Raw genomic sequence first — 26,555 nt, 5'->3', positions numbered from 1 at the left:
TGTTGTCTACAGTATGTAATGTCTGCAGTACCTGATGTCTGAACATATGCCTCCCTTCCAGGACCCCCCTTGGTGTTCACCCACCCCCTAGGCTGCATGTTCCTGACTGACCAAAGTAAGCTGCAGGTTGATGGCTTTCTTACGGGGCTCTTCTTTAAAATAGACTCAGGTCTCAGTAAGATCTCCCCTGTATAAATAAAAACAATTACCTTCTCATCATCTCATAAACAGGTTTCACTCTCACCTTCTAACCCGAAGCCATCACCCTTACCTTCTAACCCTAACCATGTGAAAAATAACAAGAAGAAAAAGTATTTTTTATTAAAATGTTTCAACTCATGACCACATTGAAGTAGGCCATGTAGTTTATTCTTACTGATTAGGAAGAGAGTTTATTCTTATTGACCGATAACAGGTAATGTGTCAAATGACAGTTTACACCATTCAAGGCGCTTTCATAACATGATTTTGATACAAACTTACACAAACTCAAGCTATTTGAACACACACTCCTGTCAAACAAATACACACGCGCACATACACAAACACAATTCACTCTTCTGAAGGCTTTGCGTTTGGCACAGGAGCACTGGCGACTTTTACTCTTCATTCTGCAATCTAGAAAAAGACAAAAGAGGTTGAAGGCTTTGGAAACAGAGAGCAGAGCTAGCTAACCCTCACCCTAACCCATAGATAGACAGACAGACAGACAGACAGACATACATACATACATACATGTGACATGTTTGATCTCACCTTGCCCTTGTGGTCGCGGGTTCGAATCCGCAGCTTGTTGACCTGACTTTCAGCCACGTCGGCCCTCTCCTCTGCATCGTCCAGCTCATGCTGCATCTTCCTGTACTTGCCCATGTTACCATTCACCTGCTCCTCCTAGTGGACACAGAGGGAAATGCAGGTAGCTCAGTATACCTACATGCTACATGGGAAATACTAAGGCTACTCTAGTTAAAGAACTATGGTGTACTATTGTGATGTATAGACAGTAGAGTGTGAGTCTGAAGAGAACATGGATACTCACCGCCGCCTCCGCCTGCCTCTTGTAGCTCTTCACCTTGGTTTGCAGCTTCTCTACCAGCTCTTGCATCCTCAGCAGAGTCTTTCTGTCTTCCTCCGTCTACAGACACACAACACACTCCAGATCAGAACACACTACACACTCCAGATCAGAACACACACTACACACTCCAGATCAGAACACACTACACACTACAGATCAGAACACACTACACACTCCAGATCAGAACACACACGACACACTCCAGATCAGAACACACTACACACTAGACACTACAGATCAGAACACACACTACATACATACACACACATACACACATACACACACACACACACACACACACACACTACACACACCTGGTAAGAGAGTTCTTTGATCCTCCTCTCGTATCTGTGGATGCCCTTCTGGTACTCCTCACTCTTCTTTTGTTCACAAAGCAGCTCAGTCTCCAGCACCCTCATCTGGGGGTCAGAGGGCACACGTTAAAGGGATGGGGTCAGAGGGCATGTTAAAGGGATGGGGTTAGAGGGCACATGTTAAAGGGAAATTAACTTTTAATTAATTATAATTTGATGACAAAGGATACTGTTTTGATGCACTAATTTGCTTTTATGACATGTATTCAAGTTGAGAGTTACTGTATAGTGCATTTTGCAAAAGAAATGTGGTGTTCTGGCAAATGTTAACTGCTTGAAAAGTTGAATACTGTTTCCAGAAAAGTGCTCAAACAATCGAGAAAAACTGTAGAGGGATGGGGTCAGAGGATGGCTAGGGTTGTTAGGGTCGTTATGGTAACACTCCTCACCCTGATCTCCAGCTGCTGGACCTGCTTCTTGCCACCCTTCAGCGCCACCTGCTCTGCCTCGGCCAGGTGCTGCTGCAGGTCCTTGATGGTCATCTCCATGTTCCTCTTCATTCTCTCCAGGTGAGTGCTGCTGTCCTGCTCCTTCTTCAGCTCCTCCGCTAGCATGGCTGCCTGGACACACAGACAGGCTCACATTAACCACAGCTATATCACCCAAATATGTGATTTTGTAATTTGAGTGAACTATCAACTATCTAACTTTAACTGAAAGGAAAAGCAATTTCACTTGAAAGTCCTCAAACTTGCCAAGTGTCTAGTTTGAGGACTGTTCTTTCAGTTTGTCTTAAGAAGATACTGTTTGTACATTGTTGAAAGGCGCAATTTCATTTTATAAGCAGCACTAGTTGCTCTTGTTCAATAATGCAAAGACCTTTGAGTAACCTTTTCTGTGGGCCAAAACAAGCTTTTAAATAATTTTTGCATGAGAAACTGTTAATGTCACAAATCGTTATTGTAATGTATATGGTATTATAGCCTAAACATCTAAATAAGACTTTTGGCTTCGGCGGTAATCCTGGTATTCACAGGACATATTCACAGGACAGGGAATAGGGTTGTGGTTAGGGCTAGGGTTAGGGTTGTGGTTAGGGCTAGGTATGATGGTATGGTGACTCACATCAGTGATTGCCTTCTTGGCTTTCTCAGCAGCATTGCGACTCTCCTCTCCAGCCTCATCGACCTCCCCAGCCAGAAGAGACACATCACTCTCCAGCTTCTTCTTATGGTTGACCAGGCCTGAATTCTGGAACAATAACCGGGAGAGCATTACAACTACAGAATAACCTAGCATCTAGGGTTATGGTCTAGTTAGGGTTAAAATCTAAGGTTAGGGTCTAGGCAGGGTTATAATCTAGGGTTAGGATTAGGGTTGAGGCACAATTGTAATCTAGGGCTAGGATTAGGGTCTAGTTAGGGTTACAGTATAATCTAGGGCTAGGGTCTAGTTAGGGTTATTATCTAGGGTTAGGGTCTAGGCAGGGTTATAATCTAGGGCTAGGGTTAGGGTCTAGGCAGGGTTATAATCTAGGGCTAGGGTTAGGGTCTAGTTAGAGTTATAATCTAGGGCTAGGGTTAAGTAGGGTCAGATAAGGTACCTGGGTATGCAGTAGGGTTAAGGATAAGTAGGATCAGGTACCTGGGTATGCAATAGGGTTAGGGTTAGGGTTAGGTAGGATCAGGTACCTGGGTATGCAATAGGGTTAGGGTTAGAGTTAGGGTTAGGTAGGGTACCTGGGTATGCAGTAGATTGAGTCTCTCCGTGGCCTCCAGTAGCTCATGTTCAGCCACCCTGCGGCCGTGCTCTGTCTGCTCTAAAAGGCAGCGTAGCTCCTCCCCCTCGGCCAGCAGCAGAGTGATACGACGCTCCGTCAGCCTCACCTGCTCCTGCAGCTCCACGTTCTGCTGCACACGCTCACCCAGCTCCAACTGATGCACCTGTGGACCAATCAGACAACAGTGGTTAACTGTCACAGACTCTGTGGACCAATTAGATGGTTGTGGTTAACTATCACTGACCCTGTGGACCAATCAGATGGTAGTGGTTAACTATCACTGACCCTGTGGACCAATCAGATGGTAGTGATTAACTATCACTGACCCTGTGAACCAATCAGATGGTAGTGGTTATCACTGATCCTGTCATTACTTTGTTCAGATGAGGTTTTTCCTAATAAAGGGTTAGGGTGAGTTAATAAAGGGACAGGGTGAGTTAATAAAGTGCTGTCTGTGGTTTGTCAGATCTATATTATATCTGCTCAGTGGTGCAGTTAGGGTTAGAGTCAGGGTTAGGGTTAGGGTTAGAGTTGGTGTGTGTGTAACTGGCCTTGATCTGTCCCTGCAGGTGCTGCAGTAATCTGTGTGCCTCTGCTGCCTGGCGGGAGGCCTGGCTCAGCTGGACTTCCATCTCATTCAAGTCACCCTCCATCTTCTTCCTCATTCGCACCGCCTCATTACGACCTCTGACCTCCGACTCCAGGCTCGTCTGCAGGGTCTCCAGGGAACGCTGCTGGTTCCGGCTGCAGAGACACAACACACAGCAGGGTATAACCCCTAACCAGGGGGCTGGGGCTAGATATACAGGGCCTGTAGCTGGGACAGGGGCCACACACATAGAGGTAGGGGTAGGGTTGGGCACCCAGGTTGCTTAGAGAAAATAGGTTGGTGTTGGCACCATGTAGTAGTGTGATTGCTTTGTGGGTCTTAGTTGTTACCGGAGATTGTCTATCTCCTCATCCTTCTCTGCCATCTTCCTGTCGACATCAGTCTTGATCTGGGTCAGCTCCAACTGAACTTGCAGCATCTTGCTCTCCTCATGCTCCAGGGTGCCCTACAACACAGCAACATTCAAATGGGCCGCCTCCCCTGAGCCAACATGGCCGTCTCCTCCCCTGAGGCAACATGGCTTCCTCCTCCCCTGAACCAATGTGGCCTCCTCCTCCCCTGTGGCCAAAATGGCCGCCTCCCCTAAGCCAACACGGCCGCCTCCTCTGGGTATGGGGCCTACAGGGGATGTCTCACCTCAGCTTCCTCCAGTGCTGCCTTGATGTCACTCTTCTCCATACCCAGAACCTTCTTCACCGTCTCCAGCTCATGGATGGTCTTCCCCTCCTGGCTGATCTGCTCAACTAGATCAGCCACTTCCTCTGAGGGAAACACAGTCACAATACTGGTTACAACACTCTGGATCATGTAATTTATTTGACAGGGAAAATGCACATTAATTGACAGTTGAGTTTAGACACCAATAACATGTTCCAGAATTAGTTGGTATGTTAGTTAGCCAGGGTATAATGGTTTAGGGTTAGCAGCAGTATAATGGTAGTATTTGGAGCAGTATAATGGTAGTATTTGGAGCAGTATAATAGTATAATGATATTATGGAATTTGGAGCAGTATTGACAGTATTTGGAGCAATATTATGGTAGTATTTGGAGCAGTATTATGGTAGTTTTTGGAGCAGTATAATGGTATTATAGTATTTGGAGCAGTGGCATGTACCTTGCAGGTTCTTATTCTCCTGTTTGAGGGTTTCCAGGTGGTCCAGGGCCTCTTCGTAGTAGTTCTTTAGCTTGAAGAGCTCCGTGCTCAGGCTGCGAGACTCTCTCTGGGACCCCTCTAGATCCACCTGACAGCTCTCGTACCGCTGCCTCCACTCTGACAACACCTGCAACATCACTTAGTTAACTCTGACCCCTGACCCTAACCAGCTCCTCAGCCATCCAGCAAGAGTGATTCATACCTGATAGTCTAGAGTTACTCATCACCTGTTTACACACAGACATATGATGGTTGACTCACCTTGTCAAAGGTGCGTTGTTTCCGGTCAAGTGCTGTGGCTGCAGTGTTGGAGCGCTCCAGCTCCACCATCAGATCCTCCACCTCCGTCTGCAGGCGCAGCTTGGTCTTCTCCAGGGACAAGCACCTCGCCTGGCACGCCTCCACCGCCTCCTCAGAACACTGCAGACGAACCACCAGCTTCTTCCTGCCAACATCACACACACACACACACACACACACACACAGGTTTAAGGGGTTGGTTAGAATAAAAGCTCAGTGTTGTTGAGAGATAGACAAACAGACACAGTGAGAACATGCATGTAGTGAAGAGTCAGATACACACACACACACACACACACACACACACACACACACACACACACACACACACACACACACACACACACACACAAACACAGGTTGAGACACATGCAGAGAACTGCAGGCTTACTTGGTGTTCTCCAGCTCCTCAGTCCTCTGGATGGCGTCTGTCTCGTATTTGATCCTCCACTGAGCCACCTCGGCGTTGGCCTTAGACAGAGCTCTCTGCAGCTCCGCCTGGGCCTCCTGCTCCCCCTCATACTGCTCCCTCAGCAGCTCACACTCATGCCTGGACACCTGCAGGGCATGGGCCAGGGACAGCTTCCCCTGGACACCACACACACACACACACACACACACACACACACACACACACACACAGACCATTGTCATCATGTTGTGGGGTGTCTCATGGTCAGGGTGAGTGTTTGACAGTTATGACAGAGACACATATATATATGGCTGTATGTGGCTTTATGATTGATTGCTGGAGTGTGACGTCACACCTTGCTCTCCTCCTCCAGCTGTTTCTTCAGTTCCTCCGTGTTCTGGCTAAAAGTCATCTTAGTCCGCTGGAGCTGACCAATCACAGCCTCCCGCTCCTCCAACCGACGATGATACTCAGCTACAGAGAGAGAGAGAGAGAGAGCAAGAGCGAGAGAGAGAGAGAGAGAGAGAGAGAGAGAGAGAGAGACAGACACAGAAAGTGCCAATAAATCCATTTGCATTGAAATGAATTGAATTGAACAAAAGAACGAGAGAGAGAGAGAGAAAGAGAGAGACGGAGAGAAAAAGAGTTAGAGAGAGAGAGGTGAGCCCCATACCACTCTCTGTGACTGCACGAGTGCGCTGAGTGATGACATCATTGAGCTGTCTCTGCAGCTCGTCTGCTTTAGCTCGGGACTCATTCATCTGGTCTTCATAAACACGACACAGCTTCTCCGTGGCAACCTGCAGCAGCAACCATGGCAACTATTTACCTCCTCATCCACCTACAACAAGCCTGACCTCTGGGTAGTGTAGGATTAGGATGGTTCTAAGCCTGACCTCTGGGGTTACTATGGTTACTAAGCCTGACCTCACATTGAGGTCAAATTGTGCGGGACAGTCCTGCATTTTGGCCCTTTGTCCCGCAACCACATGGAAATGTCCCGCATTTCATTTAAAAACATTACTCAAAAGTATTATACATATATCATGTCTGTCTACTCACAGTAGGCCTGGGAAAGTGGAGCTTGTGTCTCCTCTTTGAGAAGCTACACTGTTGTCCGAAGTGGCAGTGGTAACCTAAGCTACAGTTTCAATGTTCTCCACTGGAGCTTTTTGATACGTTGTTTCAATGTCTTTCTCTCTCTCTCCTGGGATCTGCTCCATGCAAACTGGACTGGTCACAGACCTAGTTGTTAGGGAATGGGTTAGGGTTAGGGTTAGGGTATGGGTAGACAGACCTTGTTCTTAGACAGCTGCTCCAGGTTTGACGCCAGATCTTCAGCCTCCATCCTAAACTCCGCCTTCTCCTTCTCCAACTTGGCTCTGATTCGATGCAGGTTGTCCATCTGCTCGCCCAGCTCTGCCACGCTGTCGCTATGTTTCTTCCTGAGGGCAGCGGCCGTGGCCTCGTGGTGAAGCCCCGCCTCCTCCAAGTCACGTCTCATCTTCAGGAAGTCCGCCTCACGCTTCTTGTTGACGGCAATCTGGGCGGCCGAGGCCCCGCCCACCTCCTCCAGCCGCTCGGTGAGCTCCTCCAGCTCCCGGGACACCTCGCTGTGCTGCCGCTCCGCCTTGGCACGCCACACACGCTCCGCCTCTAGCCCCTCCTCCAGCTCCTCGATCCGCGTCTGAAGTAGAGGAGGCAACACAGCACTCTGAATGTCTGTCTGTATAGAATACTAATACTGCCCCTGACCCTGACTGTAGCCCCTGACTCTAGCCCCTGATCCTGCCCCTGCCCTTGATACTGATCCTGCCCCCTGCCCCTGACTCTGACCCTAACTCTGACCCTAGCCCTTGACCCTGACCCCTACCCTGCCGCTGACCCTTGACCCTGACCTTAAAACTAACCCTTACCCTAGCCCCTGACCCCTACCCTGCCCCTGACCTTATACCTAACCCTGACTCTGCCCCTGGCCTTGACCATTACCGTGCTATCTGATGGTGTGGGAAAGACTGATTTGAAAGCAGCTCTAGAATGTGACTTGTATACTAGACTATGTTGCTGAGGCTCATCATACAGTAAGGTTTATCTATATATTTGTCAATAATTATAAGTCAACACTTTATAATCAGAACTTTGCCACATAAGAGAAAATAGCGGGAAACTGTAAGACAAACCTGCAATTCTTTTATTTTCTTCTGGAGTTGAATGACGAGGGCCTGCTCATCTTCTACCTTAGAGCTGACCTGAGTCATCTCCAGGTCCTTCCTGTAGAGGGGGGTTAGAGAAGTCAAATACATTTGAGAACTTGAAATAAACCAACAACTCAATAACAACTCAATAGCAGAATGAAACAACTCAATAATAGAATGAACCAACTCAGTATAGAATGAGCCAACTCAGTAACAGAATGAACCAACTCAGTATAGAATGAACCAACACAGTAACAGAATGAACCAACTCAGTAACAGATGAACCAACTCAGTAACAGAATGAAACAACTCAAAAACAGAATGAACCAACTCAGTAACAGAAAGAAACAACTTAATAACAGAATGAACCAATTCAGTAGCAGAAAGAAACAACTCAATAACAGAATGACAGATTCTCACTTCTTCAGTTTCTCCTCCAGTTGCTGCTTGTTGTTCTCCAAATCTATGACTGACTCCATGGATAGCTTCAGATCCCCCTCCAGCTTACGCTTGGTACGCTCCAGATCCATACGCACCTTCTTCTCCTGCTCCAGTGAACCTTCCAACTGGGAGGGGGGGGGGGGTAATCACAGAAGCACAATAATAAAATGTTAGGGGCCACTGTAAATATGTATAGAACTAGGTTAGATACTGCAGACATGGATTTGACTGGGCCTGTACAGAACTGAGGAGATAGGTACTATAGGGTTGAATATCACATTAGTTAGTTATATTCCACATCAGCCTGACAATCCTCACATCGTCGACCTGCTGCTCCAGCCGAGCCTTGGCCTTGTTCAACATGGTGACCTTGCCCTGGTGGTTCTGCAGGTCCGTCAGAGCCTGCTGCTGGGCCTCCTGCAGCACTGCCTTCTCCCTGCTCAGACCCAGGATGGACTCATCCAGGACACTCATCTCTGACATCAGGTTCTTCATCTGAAGACACACACATACACACACACACACACACACACACAGGCACGCAAGCACGCACATACACACACACTTATCAAAACCCTAACTTGGGGACGCACCAACACACATATGGTACAACTCCTGTAAAGAGCTTATGTTGATGAGAAAAGGGAAAGTGCAGCAGCAATATGAGACCAACAAGCCCTGCCTCCAGAGCCAGGGTTACGGTTAGGTATAGGGTGGCGGGTGGAGGGTGTAGGGTGGAGGGTGTAGAGTGTAGGGTGGAGGGTGTATACCTTATTCTCAGTGGTGTGCCTCTCCTTCTCCACCTTAGCTAGAGTGATCTCGAGGTCGTCCAGGTCCTTCTTCAGCTCAGAACACTCGTCGTCCAGCTTGCGTTGCTTGGAAGTCAGACTGGCGGTGACCTCCTCCTCGTCCTCCAGCTTCTCCAGCACCTCCTTCACCTTACTCTCCAGCTGCACCTTGGCCTTGATCAGCTGGTCACAGCGCTCCTCCGCGTCCGCAAGGTTGTCCTGCTCCTGGGGTCAGAGGTCAGCATCTTTGGAGTACAGAACTGTAGACCATAGAGTCTATCTATACTTCTATAGATCTATAGTGTGGTGGCTTTACCCTCCTGTCTCAGTCATCCTTATCTTAATGTGATCCTAATGTGATTTTTTAGTGTTTCACCTGCTGTCTATGGATCCCATGTGCTGTACAATGTATTACATGTCATTATTACAAGTTACACTACCCACTGTTGTTGTACTGCATTATCATGTTACTAAGGTGTTATTATCGTGTTATTACAGTGTAACAGGCCACTCACTGTCTGCAGCTGTAGGGAGAGGTCGTTCTTCTCCTGTACCATGGACACCTGGTTCTGCTCCATCTCCTTCCGCTTCGCCTCCGACCTCTCCAGTGCCTCCTTCAGCTTGGCCAGCTCCTCCTTCAGGGCGGCCAGCTCCTTTTCTGCTGTGGCGCACCGCAGGAGGGGGCGGAGCTTAAAGAACAGCATCATCCAAGGCCAGTTCTTCACGGCGTAGAACATCCGGATGTTCCACTGGATCACCATCAGAGACTCCCTATGGACACGGGGGAAGGGATTCAACGTTACACACAGGGGGAAGGGATTCAACGTTACACACAAGGGGAAGGGATTCAATGTTGCACACATGGGGAGGGGATTCAAGTTATTGGGGAGCATGGCCAGCATGCCACATACTGCGGATGTACACAGTACACCAACCACTAGATACCAATACAAACATGTGCCAATCTAAGATATTGGGTTTGGCCTAGCCCAGGTTTGGTCTGGGTTTGGTCTGGGTCTGGTGTGGGTTTGGTGTGGGTTTGGCCAAGCCTGGTTCCCTAGTACCAGAGCTAACCTAACCTTTCTCCATAGTACCAGAGCTAACCTAGCCTGGCCCCCAGTACCAGAGCTGACCTAGCCTGGCCCCCAGTACCAGAGCTAACCTAGCCTGGCCCCCAGTACCAGAGCTAACCTAGCCTGGCCCCCAGTACCAGAGCTGACCTAGCTTGGCTGCCTAGAACTAGAGCTAACCTAAACTGGCTGCCTAGTACCAGAGCTAACCTAGCTAGCCTGGCTCCCTAGTACCAGAGCTAACCTAGCTAGCCTGGCTCCCTAGTACCAGAGCTAACCTAGCCTGGCTCTCTAGCACCAGAGCTAACCTAGCCTGGCTCTCTAGTACCAGAGCTAACCTAGCCTGGCTCTCTAGTACCAGAGCTAACCTAGCCTGTCCTGGACACAGTGGAGTCTTAGTTAGGCTAGGCTAACCTAGCTTGTCTTACTTCTCCTTTAGCATCCTTTGGCGCTCCATCCTCATGAGCTTGCCTCTGCAGATGGCCTGCAGAATGGTGAGCACCTCAGACAGCCTCTCATCTCGCATGTCCTCCAGAAGACCCAACAAACCAGCTTTAAAAAACACCTACCAGAAGGAGAGGAGGAGGGGATGGAGGGGATGAGAGGAGGAGGAGGAGGAGGAGGAGGAAGGGAGGACAAGAGGTGAGGGATACAGGGAGGAGAGGAGGAGAGGGGAGGGATAGAAAGAGGAGAGGGATAAGGTTCAGCAGGCCTAGTCGCCCAACCTGAAAGAGGCCTGAGCAGACAGACACACACACCTTAGGCCTCGTCAACACTTGACACTTACATCAGACTTCTGTTATCTGAACATGATAATCAGATCCTAATCCCATCACAGTACCTGTGTCCACACCTGGTATTAAACGTTCTAAAATGCGTCTCTTAAAGGAGCAAGACGTACGTTTGTTGAAAATCTGTCACCTCTGGCCACTGCAGTGGAATTAAGTTTGAATTTCCAAACATCACCAGAGACAGAAAGGCAAAAATTGGTGAGTCCGCTCCCCTAGAACACCCCCGGCAGTAACATGTTTATATGCAAACTGAGTGTCGGGTCAGACACTCCATTTTAGAAAACTCTTTTTCCGGCCCAAAACCGTCTTCGTAAATGAAATATACTGTATCTTTTACGGTATTTCCCTACCTATTAAACATCGCCATTAAAACCATTTAGAAAGCATTTAGAAAGCTTAAATGTTACATACTGGACCGTTAACGGTCTCCAGTGCCCACATTGTGTCCACAATTTTTACTTTCCTGTCCAGTTGTATGTGATCATGATATTCGGGTTAGGGTTAGGGCCGGGACAGACAGAAGTGTAGACAAGGCCTTCCTCTCCCTCTAATCCAACTGGTACTGGCTCATACTGGCTGGGTTCTAAATCACCATGGTGATGCCAAACTGGTACTGGCTGGGTTCTAGATCACCATGGTGATGCCAAACTTGTACCGGCTGTGTTCTATATCACCGTGGTGATGCCAAACTGGTACTGGTGGTGTTCTAGATCACTGTGGTGATACTGGCTGTGTTCTAGATCACCTTGGTGATGCCAAACTTGTACTGGCTGTGGTCGATGTCCAGGGAACCCAACAGCTTCTCCACAGCCTTCCTGCTGTCCACAAACGAGTCCTCTGGGACCGCAACAGGGTTCAGGATACGATAGCTGCACAGGAAACAGAGCTGCTTACACAGGTGTGTGTGTGTGTGTGTGTGTGTGTGTGTGTGTGTGCGTGCGCTCACCGCTGTTTAAACTCTGCATAGTGGATCCTGTTGGGGTATCCTTTCCTGCAGATACGGATCCCCTCCAGCACCCCATTACACCTCAACTGGTGAAGCACCTGGAACGGATCCATGGCCCCTGAGAAGAGGACGGGAGGAGAGGATGAGGAGAGGAGGAGGAGAGGGGGGAAGAGTTGAACTTTTGTTTTGTTCATTTCAATGTTGTCATAGTGTGTTTTATATTCATGTACAACATACAGATTAATCTGTTGGCTGCACACACTCTGCACGTGTTAGGGGGAAAGGAGTAAAACCAGTGTAGACGGTACATTCAAAATGCACATCACAGCTGGGATCCATACCTGCATACCTAAAGCATACCGCCCAGCCCTAGGGTTAGATAATATTAGGGTTAGGGTTAGGTAACATTAGGGTTAGGGCTAGGTAATATTAGGGCTTGGGCTTGGTAATATTAGGGGTAGGTCATATTAGGGTTAGGTCATATAAGGATTAGGTGATACTAGGGTTTTAATACTAGTGTACAAGTGTTACCTGGAGTCTTGGTCTTGTTAGGGTTACCTGGAGTCCTGGCCTCGTTGGGGTTAGGGTTAGGTCATATTAGGGTTACCTGGAGTCTTGGTCATGTTGGGGTTAAGGTTAGGGTTACCTGGAATCCTGGCCTCGTTGGGGTTAGGGTTAGGTCATATTAGGGTTACCTGGAGTCTTGGTCTTGTTGGGGTTAAGGTTAGGGTTACCTGGAGTCCTGGCCTCGTTGGGGTTAGGGTTAGGTCATATTAGGGTTACCTGGAGTCTTGGTCTCGTTGGGGATGATGCAGCGGACAAAGTGAGGCTGAGTGCTGCGGAGGTTGGCCATCAACTTCTTCAGATTTTCCTGCACACAGACAGACAGACAGACAGACAGGCAGGCTCAGACACACAGGCTCAGACAGACAGGCAGGCAGGCTCAGACACACAGGCAGGCTCAGACACACAGGCTCAGAGAAACAGACAGGCAGGCTCAGACAGGCAGACTCAGACACACAGGCAGGCAGGCTCAGACAGACACACAGGCTGGCTCAGACAGGCAGGCAGGCAGGCTCAGACACACAGGCTCAGACATAGAGGCAGGCTCAGACATAGAGGCAGGCTCAGACAGACAGGCAGGCTCAGACAGCCAGGCAGGCTCAGACAGAGTGGTAGAGTAGAGTAGAATAGAGTAGAGTAGAGTAGAGTAGAGTAGAGTAGAGTAGAGTAGAGTAGGGTAGAGTAGAGTAGAGTAGACAGACACACAGGCAGGCTCAGACATAGAGCCAGGCTCAGACAGACAGGCAGGCAGGCTCAGACAGAGTGGTAGAGTAGAGTAGAGTAGAGTAGAGCGAGAAAAGTAGAGTAGAGAGAGAAAAGTAGAGGTTTAGGAGATGTACCTCACCCTCACCCATACCCTCACCCAGGGCTAATGGAGGCATCAGAGAGTGGAGATAGCACAGACTTAAAGTGATGTTCATGAGTTCAGTAACCTAAACATCACTGCAAGTCTTAACTACTTCCCCCTCTACAGGCTGGAGCCCCTAACCCCTACAACCCTATATCTTAACCCTTGACACCCAACCCTACACCCTAGCTGTGAGACCTGTCTGTCTGCTGACCTTGTGAAGCTGAGACCTGTCTGTCTGCCTACCTACCTTGTGAAGCTGTGAGACCTGTCTGTCTGCCTACCTACCTTGTGAAGCTGTGAGGCCTGTCTGTCTGCCTACCTTGTGAAGATGTGACACCTGTCTGTCTACCTACCTTGTGAAGCTGTGAGACAGTCTGAAATGAGGCTCCTTTTTTCCTCTTCTCTTTGGCTCCTGACTTTGGGTCTGCAGCTGAAAAGTAAAAAAGCAGCCAATAATTATATTACTCCATGAAGGCGGTTTCACTTTCAATCTGTGAAATCAACTGTAGAGTTAATGTTAGGGTTAGCGAAGAAATCAACTGGTGTTATTATTGCCTTGAATCCATATTAGCAGCATACAATCCAGTGGCAGCTAGTGTGGTTCCAGATTAGGGAGGTTACATGATCATCTGATCATGTCAAATGATGTGTATCTTATATGATTGATGTAACACATGCTATTTTCTCAACTTTCATAAAAGCACATGAAATCTATATGACTAAATCCCCTAACTGTCCCAAAAAAGAAAATGTATTACACTTGATAGCTCATGTTTATTGGGAAGAGGGGGGGAATTCTGAAAAACGGAAAATGGGTCTTAGACCCCCAAACCTGCAGTATAATCTGGTAGGGCGTGTCAAACCTGCAGTATAATCTGGTAGGGCGTGTCAAACCTGCAGTATATTCTGGTAGGGCGTGTCAAACCTGCAGTATATTCTGGTAGGATTTGTCAAACCTGCAGTGTAATCTGGTAGGAGTTGTCACCTGTATCAGAGCTGATGTAGGTCTCAAACAGGCTGGCCAGGAGTTTGTTGGACGACTTCTGGAAACAGCCAACCACAGTCTCATTCAGCGGGTCTCTGTTCTTGTCCAGCCAACCAGTGATGTTGTAGGGAACCTGAACCACCAATCATAGTCATCTAGCAATATGAACCTTGTTGTTACAGCAACACTCATTTCTTTATATACAATTGATCAGCTTTAAATGTCGTCATGAAGACAAGATGTTACAAATGCAATTATTTGAATGTAAATGTCAAATGCAAATGACTCATCAGACTGTGATACTTACCACCCCAGCATAGTGCATCAGCTCGAACTATAAATGACTCATGTGAACTGTAAATGACTCATCAAACTGTGATACTTACCACCCCAGCATAGTGCACCAGCCCAAACTGTAAATGACTCATGTGAACTGTAAATGACTCATCAAACTGTGATACTTACCACCCCAGCATAGTGCACCAGCTCGAAGTGGGTTTCAAACTTGCGTTTCTTGTCATGGCGGGGCTTCAGGAAGTTGGGAGACTTGCCAAGATGGTTGTCATACAGCTTGGTCTTAAAGCTGCTGTCGGTTGCCTTCGGAAACATGCACTCCTCCTCCATGATAGACAAGATGCCCAGGGGCTGCAGGAAACACACACACACACACACCCACACACGCATGAACGTGCACGCACACACACACACACAGAGTTGCAGGAGAAATGCACATTATACACATATAAACCCTCCTTACGCTCAAACCTCAAAGTTACTTTAGCTCCAGATACCTATTTTACAAACACACACATACACACACACACATGTACCCTTTCTATGAGGTCTATGCAGGCTTGTAGGTCCAGGCCAAAGTCGATGAAGGTCCAGTCGATGCCCTCTCTCTTGTACTCCTCCTGCTCCAGGATGAACATGTGGTGGTTGAAATACTGCTGCAGCTTCTCATTGGTGAAGTTGATGCACAGCTGCTCAAAGTTGTTGAACTGGAGGGATCACAGAGAGATGGAGAGGGAGAGAGAGAGAGAGAGAGAGAGAGAGAGGGAAAATAAGGACAGAAAGAGAGGTAGAGAAGGAGGATATAGAGACAGAGAGAGGGAGAGAGGGAAAGAGAGGGAGAAAGAGGGAGAGATGGAGAGAAGAATGAGAGGTTAATCAGCAGGCTCTATAGCATAGAGGAGAAGCAGGCAGGAGTGACCATGGCTTTATCAGACGTACCTCGAAGATTTCAAAGCCAGCGATGTCCAGCACCCCGATGAAGTACTGCCTGGGCAGCACGGTGTACAGGCTCTTGTTGATCCTACCGACCATCCACTTAAACATGCGGTCATACGTAGCTTTAGCTAGTGCTCCCACAGAGTAGTTCACCTGCACAAACACAACATGGGACTGTTAGGACTGACTGTATAAAACATTTAGCTTCCCTTCCTCCATTATCTGTTATTGTGATTCCTAAGGCCCTGGCCACACCACTATGCTATCCGTTAATTACTGATTGAGTCAATGGTTTCTCTATGGGAGTCATCTGTTAACGGACAATAAAGGGTCTGTCCGTGTCTGTTTTGTTTTGACTGTTTTTTTACAGACAAAAAAAGTTTGAAGGAGTTGAACTTTCCACAGTCCGTTCGTCCGTTTAGCCAATTAGAAACAGGGTTCCATATTGAGTTACCCAAACAGATCTATACCCAACCAGATCTATACTCAACCAGATCTATACCAAAACAGATCTATACCTTGTTGTTCTACAGTTCAACAGTCAGACAGACAGACAGCTTACCTACATACAGAGAGACAGCTCACCTGCCGACAGACAGACAGACAGACAGACAGCTCACCTTCAAACAGAGACAGACAAACACAGACTATCTGCAGACAGACAGACTGACAGAGACAGACAGACATACATACAGACAGCCAGGCAGACAGCCCACCTGCCGACAGACAGACAGACGGACAACAGACAGACAACCTGTTCGACGGTCTGACCCTTGACGATGTACTCATTCCCCACTTTGACCCGAGGGTGAATCAGCCCTTTGATGAGATCAGCTGAACTAATCCCCATCAGGTAGGAGGCTTTGTCTGCACCTGGGGATATATATAGAGATATATGATATACACATATACACCTGGAGGGCAAACCACATATATACACCTATAGATATAGATATATACACCTATAAGATATACATATATAAACCTATAGATATTCATATATACATCTATAGATATTAAAATATACACCTATAGATATTCATCTATACATCTATAAGGTATACATAGGGAGAGTGGGGTCTCACTCTCAGTGCCATCAGGTTCCGCCTGCTCCTCCCTCTGCCTTTTCTTGAACTTCATGTTGCCAAAATGCATAATGGCCCCGACTATCTTATAGCAGCCATACTTCTCCTCCGGAGTGAAGCCTAGAGTGTCCATAGCATGCTGAGGGAGGGAGGGAGGGAGGGAGGGAGAGAGAAAGGGGGGGGGGGGGGGGGTAAATGAAAGAAAAAAGTGTTTTAAGGGAAACTGACATCTGTGACCAGTAAGGGTCAGTAGGTGTAACTTACGTCTGAGGCCAGCAGTTCGTCCCCATCGTTCATATTGTCCACTGTGGTGACGCCCTGGCAGCAGAAGTGATAGTCAAAGGGGTTGGTGGTGATCAGCAACATGTCTGGAACATCAGTCAGACAACATCCTGTCAGAACCAAGATAACTGAATCCCATCCCCCCGTCCCCCCGTCCCCCCGTCCCTGTTGACGTGTCTGGTAAATCCCCTCACCAATTCCTCCATACCTTGAAGCTCAGGTTTCTTGTGAGATAAGATCTGGTAGTAGATGTGGTAGCTTCTCTCGCCAGGATGCTGAAACACCACTCTGATTTTCTCTAGAAGGTCTGCAGCCACAGCCACAGCCACAGCCACAGCCACAGCCACACACACACACACACACACACACACACACACACAGAGGAGGGTATATAGAGGTTTAGACACCTGAGAGGGTTTGTGTTTGAAATATGCAGAGGTTTGATCTCAGTCAACTTACAGATGTCAATATCAGCAGATGCCAGTTTCCCCGTTGGACCAAAGTGTATTCTGATGAACTTGCCCTATGGGAGGAGAGAGAGGGAGAGAGGGGGAGAGGGAGAGAGAGGAAGAGAGAGAGAGAGAGACAGACAGACAGACAGACAGACAGACAGACAGACAGACATGGTCACAGGGAACATAACAGAATGCTGTTGCTAATGCAACTATGGTGATAATAACAGGATAATAATAATCTACATTGTCTGTAGATTCTCCACTTATGAAAGATGCTGAGACTGACAGAGACTCACAAAGCGGGAGGAGTTGTCGTTCCTGAGTGTCTTAGCGTTGCCAAAGGCTTCCATGGCGGGGTTGGCCTCGATCACCTGGTCCTCTAGGGTTCCCTGGGGGGGGGGGGGGGGGGGACGACGACGACAGGTTACGGAGAGGCAGAGGGAGTGGAGGAGGGGAGGGGGGGGGATGAGCTGGGAGGCCAGCATCATCAAGGAAAACACAAGATGGGGGGGAATTGACTCCCAAATAGAAGGAACAGAGGAAGACCAGATTGGAAAACCAGGGGTATAAGATGATCAGAGATGTCAAAACCAGGGGTACAAGATGATCACAGAGATGTCAGTGAGTTGCAAGATGATGAAAGGATAGCACAGGCTCAAGATGTTAAAGAAGTAAATAACCAGGAAGTAGAGTGAAAACAAGGACCACAGGGGAGAAGCTGGAACTACAAGCCAGAACTTTACAAATGGCTGAACCAGTATTTCATGAAACATGAAATACAGAACATAACAAATTGTCAAAAAAAAAGGGCAAAAAAAAAGAAAAAGGGAAGGTGAAAGGAATGAGGGTGAAAGCAGTGAATCTGCCTTACTCCTTTCTTGCTGGCGTCACCCAGGGCTGCCACCATGGCAAAATACTGAATCACACGTTTGGTGTTGACGGTTTTTCCTGCTCCGGATTCTCCGCTGGGAGGCAAGAAGTGTTCATGTAGTAAAATAGACATTCTGACAGGAGGAGTCAGGAAAGTGAAACTAGGAGTGGTGTAACTACTCTCCTGTCCACTAGAGGTGGTGTAACTACTCCCCCTTTCACTTGGGGTGGTGTAACTACTCTCCTGTCCACTAGGGGTGGTGTAACTTACTGCCAACGCTGCCAACACAACAGTGATAACAGAAAGTTCTTTGAAAATGTAAAAACCAGAAAAATAAGTGTGAAATAAAAACATTTGTAGAGGAAGGATAAGCCTTTTATACAAACAGGACACAACATTACTGACTTACGTGATGAGCATGGACTGATTTTCACGATCTGCAGAGAAAACAGGGTTATGGTTAGTTTATATCCAACAGTTAATACAATAACATTAATAAAACATTTAATTAAATTAAATAAACCTGCAATATACCTATATATACCTACGTATACGTACATATACTCAGATCTCCTCTCTGATGTTGTATATGAATTCCTGATTTCAATATTTCACAATGAAATCTTGAAATAGACTTGTGTACGTGTCCTTGTGTACATGTCATTAGACCTGTGTACATGTCATTAGGCCTATAGGAGATGTCCTGTACAACATGTCTAGAGTTCATGGATCCTTGATATCATTGGTTGATATTCTGATATTAGCCTACATGCTGCTACAGTAATGTGGACAGCCTGGTGGTGGAGGAGACTTACTACGTAACATGTCGTTGTAGGCGTTGTCAGCGATAGCGTAGATATGGGGCGGAGCCTCAGTGCGCCTCTTGCCTTTGTAGGCAGCAACCACTTCAGCTGAGTAGACAGGAAGCCACTTGTAGGGATTCACTGTCACACAGAACAACCCAGAGTAGGTCTGTAGGGAGAGAGGAAGGGTTAGGGTTGTAGGGAGAGACACCCACCTCCACTCAGGTGGGTGGAGTAGCAGTAATAGTGGCGTGTTCATGACCATGAGCAGCTCAAGTGCCATCAGGTGTGCTGAAAAATTAATTCTAAACAATCTGTAGCTGGCTGGCTTTACACAATTATGTTAGCTAGCTACCATCATTTCATGTGGGTTTTTTGGTTCATGTGAAAGGCTGAGGCAGTGACCATCGGCCAATCAGGGCTGTGGAGCATGAATATTAATGACTTATGTAAACATGCCCATAGCGGCAGACTGTGTATTTCCAAGAGAAAGAGGGTCAGGATTTTTATGTTTTTAAACAAATGCACACATTGGTTAATTAGATGCTTAGGAATTATACAAAATTGAAATTAAACCAACTGGATTGGAGCTTTAAGGGTTCAGGGTTAAGGGTTTAGGGTTACATTTTAGGGTTTAGGGTTTAGGGTTTAGGGTTAGGGGGTAGGGGTTAGGGGTTAGGGGTTAGGGTTAGTGCAACTATGACTCACGTAGATCATCCACATGCTGAAGCGCCGGCTGAGGTTGAAGAGGACCGAGGCCTCGTTGAGGTAGGTCAGCATCGCCATGTCTTCAATCATGTCAAACTTGGGAGGATTCATCGGCTGGATGTCGTCTTCTCTCACCACCAGGGTCTGGCAGGGTTACAGAGCGAGAGGGAGGGAGAGGGGGTGGGAGAGAGGTAGGAAGGGAGAGACAGAACGGGGGCAGAGTGAGAGGGAGAGAGGGAGGGAGAGTGGGAGGGACAGAACAGGGGAGGAGTGGGAGGGAGAGAGGGACAGAACAGGGGAGGAGTGGGAGGGAGAGAGGGACAGAACAGGGGCAGAGCGGGAGGGACAGAGGGAGGAAGAGAGGGAGGGAGAGAGGGACAGAACAGGGGCAGTGTGGGAGGGAGGGAGAGAGAGAGGAAGACAGAGAGCACAGGGCTAGAGATACCGTGCATGGTGAAGAGGGCAGTCTTATTCCACCAGATCTGTTCAACACATTCAACAAAAGACATATCAAGCCTTTTGAGAAGTTTGACAATACAGGGTCAGGGTCAGGGTTACCTACCCTCCCACCCTTAGTCTCCACAGTAGCTTTGTCCCCGTCCATTTCTTGCACCTCTACCTCGATGTAAGCTTCCGTCTCATCTGGGACCCACACTCGTTTTTTACCTGAGCAAAAAGAATACATGAAATAATCAATATCTAGTATTACTATTATCATTATAGGATAAACCATCAATGGCCATGATAATCCTTGTCTCTGAATACAGTAGGGATGAAAAACGACAGGAGCTAGGGTTAACTAGACAAGCAACTTCTTATTTACTGAATTTGTTTGGTGGTTATATATCAGGATTAACAAAACCTAAAAACAAAAGATTCAAGCTCACAACTTCTCACAATTGTAGCTGTTCAATAGCTCTCACTATTCAGTGCCATTCAGTGCCATTTTGATTCTGAGTGCAGCAGACACTACTCTTAAACCTTTGGATGCTATTTATCATAGCGCCCTTCGCTTTATCACAGGTTATAGTGGTTTTAATACTCATCATTGCATCCTTTACCAAAAGGTTGGCTGGACCTTGTTAAAGTCCAGAATGCACCATTACTCCCTTTTTGTTTTACATTTACATAATTTATTTATTTATTTTTGTGTACAAAGCCCTACTGCATAAACTCCTGGCTTACCTCACCTCGTTATTGAAGTATAAAAACATAAGTTACCAAACTCGTTCTCAGGATTGGTTATCTTTTGGGGTACCTCGGGTCTCCACCGAATTGGCTAAATCTGCTTTTAATTTTGGAACAATCTACAAAAAAACATTACAGTTGGTTGTTCTGGTGCCGCTAGGGAAATGCAACATTTTGATCGAGGACCTCTACCTGGGTAGTTAATAGTTACTGCAGAGCTACCACTGGGTCATTAAGCTGAGTTAATCCATTTCCATGTGAAGCATTTCAGAATGTCCAGTAAGACTCCCAGACAGGCTGTCCGGAGCATTCCAAAGACAGTTGTTGAAATAGCAACTAGGTTAACAGTACTGAGGCCAGTAACCATAGAAACAGTGGCAAGGTCAGGAACCATAGTAACAGTAGCAAGGCCAGGTACCATAGTGACATTATCAAGGTCAGTAACCATAGTAACATAGTACCATCGAATGCGATGGTCCTTGCGGCCAGCTGCTCCAGGTTGGTCAGACGGAGGAAGGAGGCGGCGGCACCAAACTCTTTCATCTCGAGAAAACGGGACATGGTGCTAACTCTAGAGGAAACACCTGCAATGAACAAGACACTGCAACTTTGAACTACAAACATGGCTAACTTGTTACTCCAACATTCACAAGGCGATGAGTTTAGTTTAGAATGGTGTTACTCCCACATGCAGAGTAAGCTAGATGGGACACACATGCATCATTGGGTACTAACCTTGGAGGGCAGGGTGTGTTTGTCTGCAGGAAAAGTTCAGCTTTTATTGTCCTGCCCAAGGTCAGGCCACAGGGAGCTATGGAAGAAATGCCCATGTGACCTCCTCCTCTGCAGTTCATTGGCTGGTGCTGTGTGATTGGTCTCTCACATAAGGCAGTGTGTGTGTCTCTCTCCTCCCAAAACCAGTAATGGTATTGTGTGTTGGACTCTCATATAAGGCAATGTGTGTGTATATATATATGTGTGTGTGTGTGTGTGTGTGTGTGTGTGTGTGCGCGTGTGCGCGTGTGTGTGTGTTTTGTGTGTGTGTCCTCCCAAACCCAGTAATCCAGTTATTTATACAACAGGATTGTTTCTCAGAGCATGACATCATTCTATCATCTAGAAAGTCATGCATGTGAGCAGGACACAGAGGGGCAAAAAGGACTGGACACTTTCATCCTCATTGTTGTGTGGAGAGAGAGAGAGAGAGAGAGAGAGTGAGAGAGCAGGTACAGCTTTAAAAATGTCTCAACTTGTTCACAACTACTAAAAGACAAATGGGGGATAAGAGAAAAAATATTTTCTACAACTTAAAATCAAGTACCTGGTCTCTGATAGCAACAAATACAAGCCCAAGCCAAAATAGCCAGCTTCCAGCTACTTTTTTAACAATGTTGTGAAGAAGCATAGCTCTAAAAATCATATGAGTGGACATTGACTCTCCTATTATAAAAAAGGTAAAAATGACATGGCATTTTATTCCATGTATGGCATGTATGGCATTTATGACTTGGGTGCTGACCTGCAGACCCAGCCGACAGAACAGCTGGAGACATTGCTGCTTGCTTAGTCACTGAGGCTTAATTACTGCACAAGGCTTAATTACTGGCTACGGGAGGATAGCTGCTGTCTGGAGGCTGACTGCTTTCTAAATTTGAAATGTTGTGAGTCCATTGTTCTGGTCTGGCCTGGCTACAGCCTTCTGGACATAGAAGGACAGCTGGAGAGAGGATCACTGTTCCCTACAGCCCTGGGACTCGGTATTACACACACACACACACACACACACACACACACACACACACACACACACACACACACACACACACACACACACACACACACACACACACACACACACACACACACACACACACACACACACACACACACACACACACACACACACACACGGTTAGAATTGGGGTTAGGGGGCGCTTAGTGGCGTAGCACACATACCACATAATTGCAAGGTTCCTGGTTCGATTCCGACCCTCGACATATCTTGCATGTCATCCCCTCCTCTCTCCCACCCATCCTTCCTGTCAACCTCTACTGTCTCTATCCCAATAAAGCAGAAATGCCCTAAAAACATATTTTTAAATTTAAAAAAAAAGAATTGGGGTTAGGGTTACAGTTAAGAGTGTTACTTGCTGTCACATGATGGAACACTCACACTGCAACCGTCCAATACGGCATCAGAGCTTGGCTTAGGGAATGCGCTCTAAACATGTTTTAATTGGCACAAGGGAAGCATTCATTAGCAGGTATTTGGTGTGGTGATAATTCTTGTTACTGTGTGAAACCAGCTGAGGCCCCAGCATGCCCCAGTCCTCTCCTGGCTGAGCTTTGGTGGTGTGGTGTGGAAGGCAAATTAGGAATTAAAATATACTTCCTGGAATTATTTAGTCCAGTTTAGTGATCTCTGGTGGTCCTCTGGTATGCATGAGATAAAACCATACTTATAGCCATTACTGGTCCACTATAGGTGTTGTGGTGACCACGGATACTGAGCCTCACTAAAATACAATGGAAGAAGATCAGAGCAGACTTTTTGCAATGCATTGTTGGTTTTTACTCATATTTTACATAATGAAACAAATATTACATCAGGTGCATGAATATCCTGAACTAAATCATAACTTGATATCCACAGAGACTTAAGACAATGCACTTGGCTGGGGCTAGGATGTTGGGGCTAGGGGGTTGGGGCTAGGGGGTTGGGGCAAGGGGGCTGAAGCTAGAAGCTAGGGAGCAGAAGCTCGGGGGCTGGGGCTAGAGGTTAGGGGCTAGAGGCTAGGAGGCTGGGGCTAGGGGCTAGGGGGTTGGGGCTAAGGGGTTGGGGCAAGGGGACTGGAGCTAGAAGCAAGGGGGCAGAAGCTAGGGGGCTGGGGCTAGAGGCTAGGGGCTAGATGACTGCTGTGTTTCATTTGAAATCTCTGTTAACAATGAGCAGCCCTCTCCCTCCCCCCGACAATGAGCAGCATACCAGTGGAGCTCAGTGACTAAGCCTCTGGAGCCACGGCAGCAGGCTGGAGCCTTCCTTGGCTCAAACACCAGACCCCTGGAGACACACCAGCACCTGTCCACACACACACACACACACACACACACACACACACACACACACACACACACACACACACACACACACGCCCAACATAATACTGTGGAATAGAATGCCTCTACCAGTCTCTCACCTGCAACACCAACATTCTATACCAAATGTTTTGTAAAGACAAATAATTCTCCCCCCTCCTAATCCTCACCTTCCACTCCACAAATAATCATGTTTCTGTGTTTTATTGTGGAAGGCTTAGGGTTATGGTTTTGGTTAGGGTTATTGTGGAAGGGTTGTGAGCACCATAGCCATTCCCATCTACTAGATGTGTTTTAGCAAGGCTAAAACACATCTACTTTTTAAATCTTATTTCACTATGTATTTCAATTCACACAACACCACAATTCAGAAATAATTTATTTATTAGAAAAGGGTCATGGTTCAGTGTACACTACAGACACGTCCCTATCTTCTCAGAGGAGATGAGCAACTGACACTACTATGTGTAGTATATGTGATCATTGGGAATCAAACCCACAATCTTGAAAAGTGGCCTTACCAACTGAGCTCCACAGGAACTGTTTCAATGGAGCTGCACCGGGCAGCATAGACAGTCTGGGATAAGGTTCAATTTGGTGAGACAAGGCCAGCAGGGCTAGGGGGCTGGGGCTAGGGGGACTGGGGCCAGGGGGACTGGGGCCAGGGGGACTGGGGCCAGGGGACTGGGGCTAGGGGGACTGGGGCCAGGGGAACTGGGGCCAGGGGAACTGGGGCCAGGGGGACTGGGGCTAGGGGGACTGGGGCTAGGGGACTGTGGCCAGGGGGACTGGGGCCAGGGGGACTGGGGCTAGGGGGCTGGGGCTAGGGGGACTGGGGCTAGGGGGTTAGGGTTCAGGGTTAGGGGTCATGGTTCTGGTTCAGGGTCAGGGGTCATGTGTCTGTGAAGACCTGTCCCATGGTGGCCAACCGTGCGCTGAAGGGCTGCATGGGGCAGGAGAGGGGCGGGGCTGACCTCCTGACCCCAGCCTTCAGGGCGATGGTCTCTGATTGGTTCAGGGGGTGTGTCTCTGTGTCACTGTTCTTCTCCTGTGGTTGGCTGTCCTGTGGAGAGGCGAGGGGCTCTGATAGGTTGAGCAGGATGTCCTGCAGCTCGCGGCGCTCTTCATGTCTACGGCTGCAGCAGTGCAGGGCTGCAGGGTCCAGGGGGTGAGCCTCCGTGTTGAAGATGTACCCCCCCGCCCCTAGAACACAGTCCCCCCCTGCCCCCCCCTCTTCCCACTGCTGCCCCGTGTTGTGCAGGAAGTTGTCAGGATCAAACAGGAGGTAGAGGTACTTAATGGTTTCAGCCAGGAAGAAGGACTCCATACGGTTGTCTAGCTTATGGTCTCTGATGTCCTTCACCTGGAGGTAGGTAGGAGGGGGAGGGAGGAGAGAGGAAAGGAGGGAGGAGGGAGGAAAGGAGGGAGAGAACAGAGAGAAGGATTAATGAGTGGGTAGATCTGAACCCCAGTTTTTCCCCTATATTCATTAATTGAACATGGATGAATATTTCCTCAACAAATAGGAGAGGAGAGAGGAAGGAGAAGCGAGGCCACCTGAGAAACACAGGCAATCTAGATGGGACCCCAGCTTCACCCCCTTACCCTAGTCTTAACCCTAACCCTAGCCTTAACCCTAACCTCTACCCTAGCCTTAACCTTAAACCTAACCTCAACCCTAGCCTTAAACCTTAACCCTAGCCCTTACCACCACTGCTACAAACAATCCTAGAGGAAAAACTTAACCCAAATAACCCGGCTATTTCAAGTTTCTAAATAACCTGCATATGAGAGGAAAAACAGACGCTACCTTTAAACACACACACACACACACACACACACACACACACACACACACACACACACACTCACGCTGGCGTAGCCGCAGGGGACCCTGGTGATCTTCTCGATGGACTCCACAGCGTCTCGGCCTAGCTGCAGGTAGGTGTGGTCACCTGTGGCTCTGTACAGGTACATGGCGCTCTCCAACAGCTCTGGAACAACACACACACACACACACACATTATTTATCTGGGCATAGGGGGTTAGTTACCCGGGCGTAGGGGGTTAGTTACCTGGGCGTAGGGGGTTACTTACCTGGGCTTAGAGGCTTAGTTACCCAGGTGTAGAGAGTTAGTTACTGGGCGTAGAGGGTTAGTTACCTGGGTGTAGAGGGTTAGTTACCTGGGCGTAGAGGGTTAGTTACCTGGGCGTAGAGGGTTAGTTATCTGGGCGTAGGGGGTTAGTTACCTGGGCGTAGGGGGTACCCCTCTCTCTTGTCAACAGTGTAGCCTTGTGGGATACTGTAGAACTCTGGCAGACCTCCAAACTGCCTCCACACACTATAATAGTTCTGGAAGGTCCTGGTTGCACTCTCCAGCTCACCCAGCAAACTCTGAAACACACACACACACACACACACACACACACACACACACACACACACACACACACACACGTCCGCCTTCTTCAAGTAGGAGGGGCAGAACTACAGTGAATGTGCAGTGTACAACGGGAGCTGTAGGTGTACCTGCAGTCCCGGCCAGAAGGCCTCAAGT

The 26,555-nt window shown here is 47.9% G+C and overlaps 2 protein-coding genes across 5 annotated transcripts in view; both read right to left on the bottom strand.

Annotated features, from left to right (window-relative positions):
• Window positions 1-391: 391 nt before the first annotated feature.
• Window positions 392-21,462, bottom strand: LOC310808668 (myosin-7-like; the record flags this gene model as incomplete). The annotated part of the gene is made up of 42 exons (XM_083675695.1): window positions 392-618; window positions 757-891; window positions 1,040-1,135; window positions 1,393-1,497; window positions 1,842-2,012; window positions 2,518-2,643; window positions 3,132-3,335; window positions 3,724-3,916; window positions 4,112-4,227; window positions 4,419-4,543; window positions 4,899-5,064; window positions 5,199-5,382; window positions 5,629-5,825; window positions 6,005-6,123; window positions 6,323-6,449; window positions 6,947-7,336; window positions 7,830-7,920; window positions 8,265-8,410; window positions 8,604-8,780; window positions 9,056-9,298; window positions 9,589-9,844; window positions 10,572-10,708; window positions 11,680-11,803; window positions 11,881-11,998; window positions 12,664-12,751; window positions 13,648-13,724; window positions 14,280-14,412; window positions 14,745-14,924; window positions 15,110-15,280; window positions 15,513-15,662; window positions 16,264-16,382; window positions 16,595-16,733; window positions 16,859-16,962; window positions 17,085-17,183; window positions 17,336-17,399; window positions 17,628-17,720; window positions 18,203-18,296; window positions 18,612-18,639; window positions 19,018-19,174; window positions 19,714-19,857; window positions 20,276-20,379; window positions 21,363-21,462. 42 exons carry the CDS (start codon window positions 21,460-21,462, stop codon window positions 607-609), a joined length of 5,802 nt encoding a protein of 1,933 aa, XP_083531821.1. The 3' UTR covers window positions 392-606.
• Window positions 21,463-23,560: 2,098 nt separating this feature from the next.
• Window positions 23,561-26,555, bottom strand: part of edem2 (ER degradation enhancer, mannosidase alpha-like 2) — a 6,600-nt gene continuing 3,605 nt past the window's right edge. The window contains exons 8-12 of one of the 4 annotated variants that reach the window (XR_014554341.1): window positions 26,528-26,555; window positions 26,248-26,392; window positions 25,870-25,991; window positions 24,772-25,360; window positions 23,561-24,726 (exon numbers count right to left, since the gene is read on the bottom strand). The exon at window positions 26,528-26,555 is cut by the window's right edge and continues 97 nt beyond it. Coding sequence is in view for 1 of the 4 variants with exons in the window: in XM_083674512.1 (XP_083530638.1) it covers window positions 24,890-25,360; window positions 25,870-25,991; window positions 26,248-26,392; window positions 26,528-26,555 (766 nt within the window). In the remaining 3 variants the exon portion in view is untranslated. Of the gene's footprint in view, window positions 25,361-25,869; window positions 25,992-26,247; window positions 26,393-26,527 lie in introns of all 4 variants that reach the window. The other 3 variants (XR_014554342.1, XR_014554343.1, XM_083674512.1) reach the window with 3 other exon arrangements.

Source organism: Argentina silus (genome assembly GCF_951799395.1).
Source record: "Argentina silus genome assembly, chromosome: 8".
Taxonomy (NCBI): domain Eukaryota; kingdom Metazoa; phylum Chordata; class Actinopteri; order Argentiniformes; family Argentinidae; genus Argentina; species Argentina silus.
The sequence above is the reverse complement of the archived record's forward strand: the minus strand, read 5'-3'. Positions and strand labels throughout refer to the sequence as shown.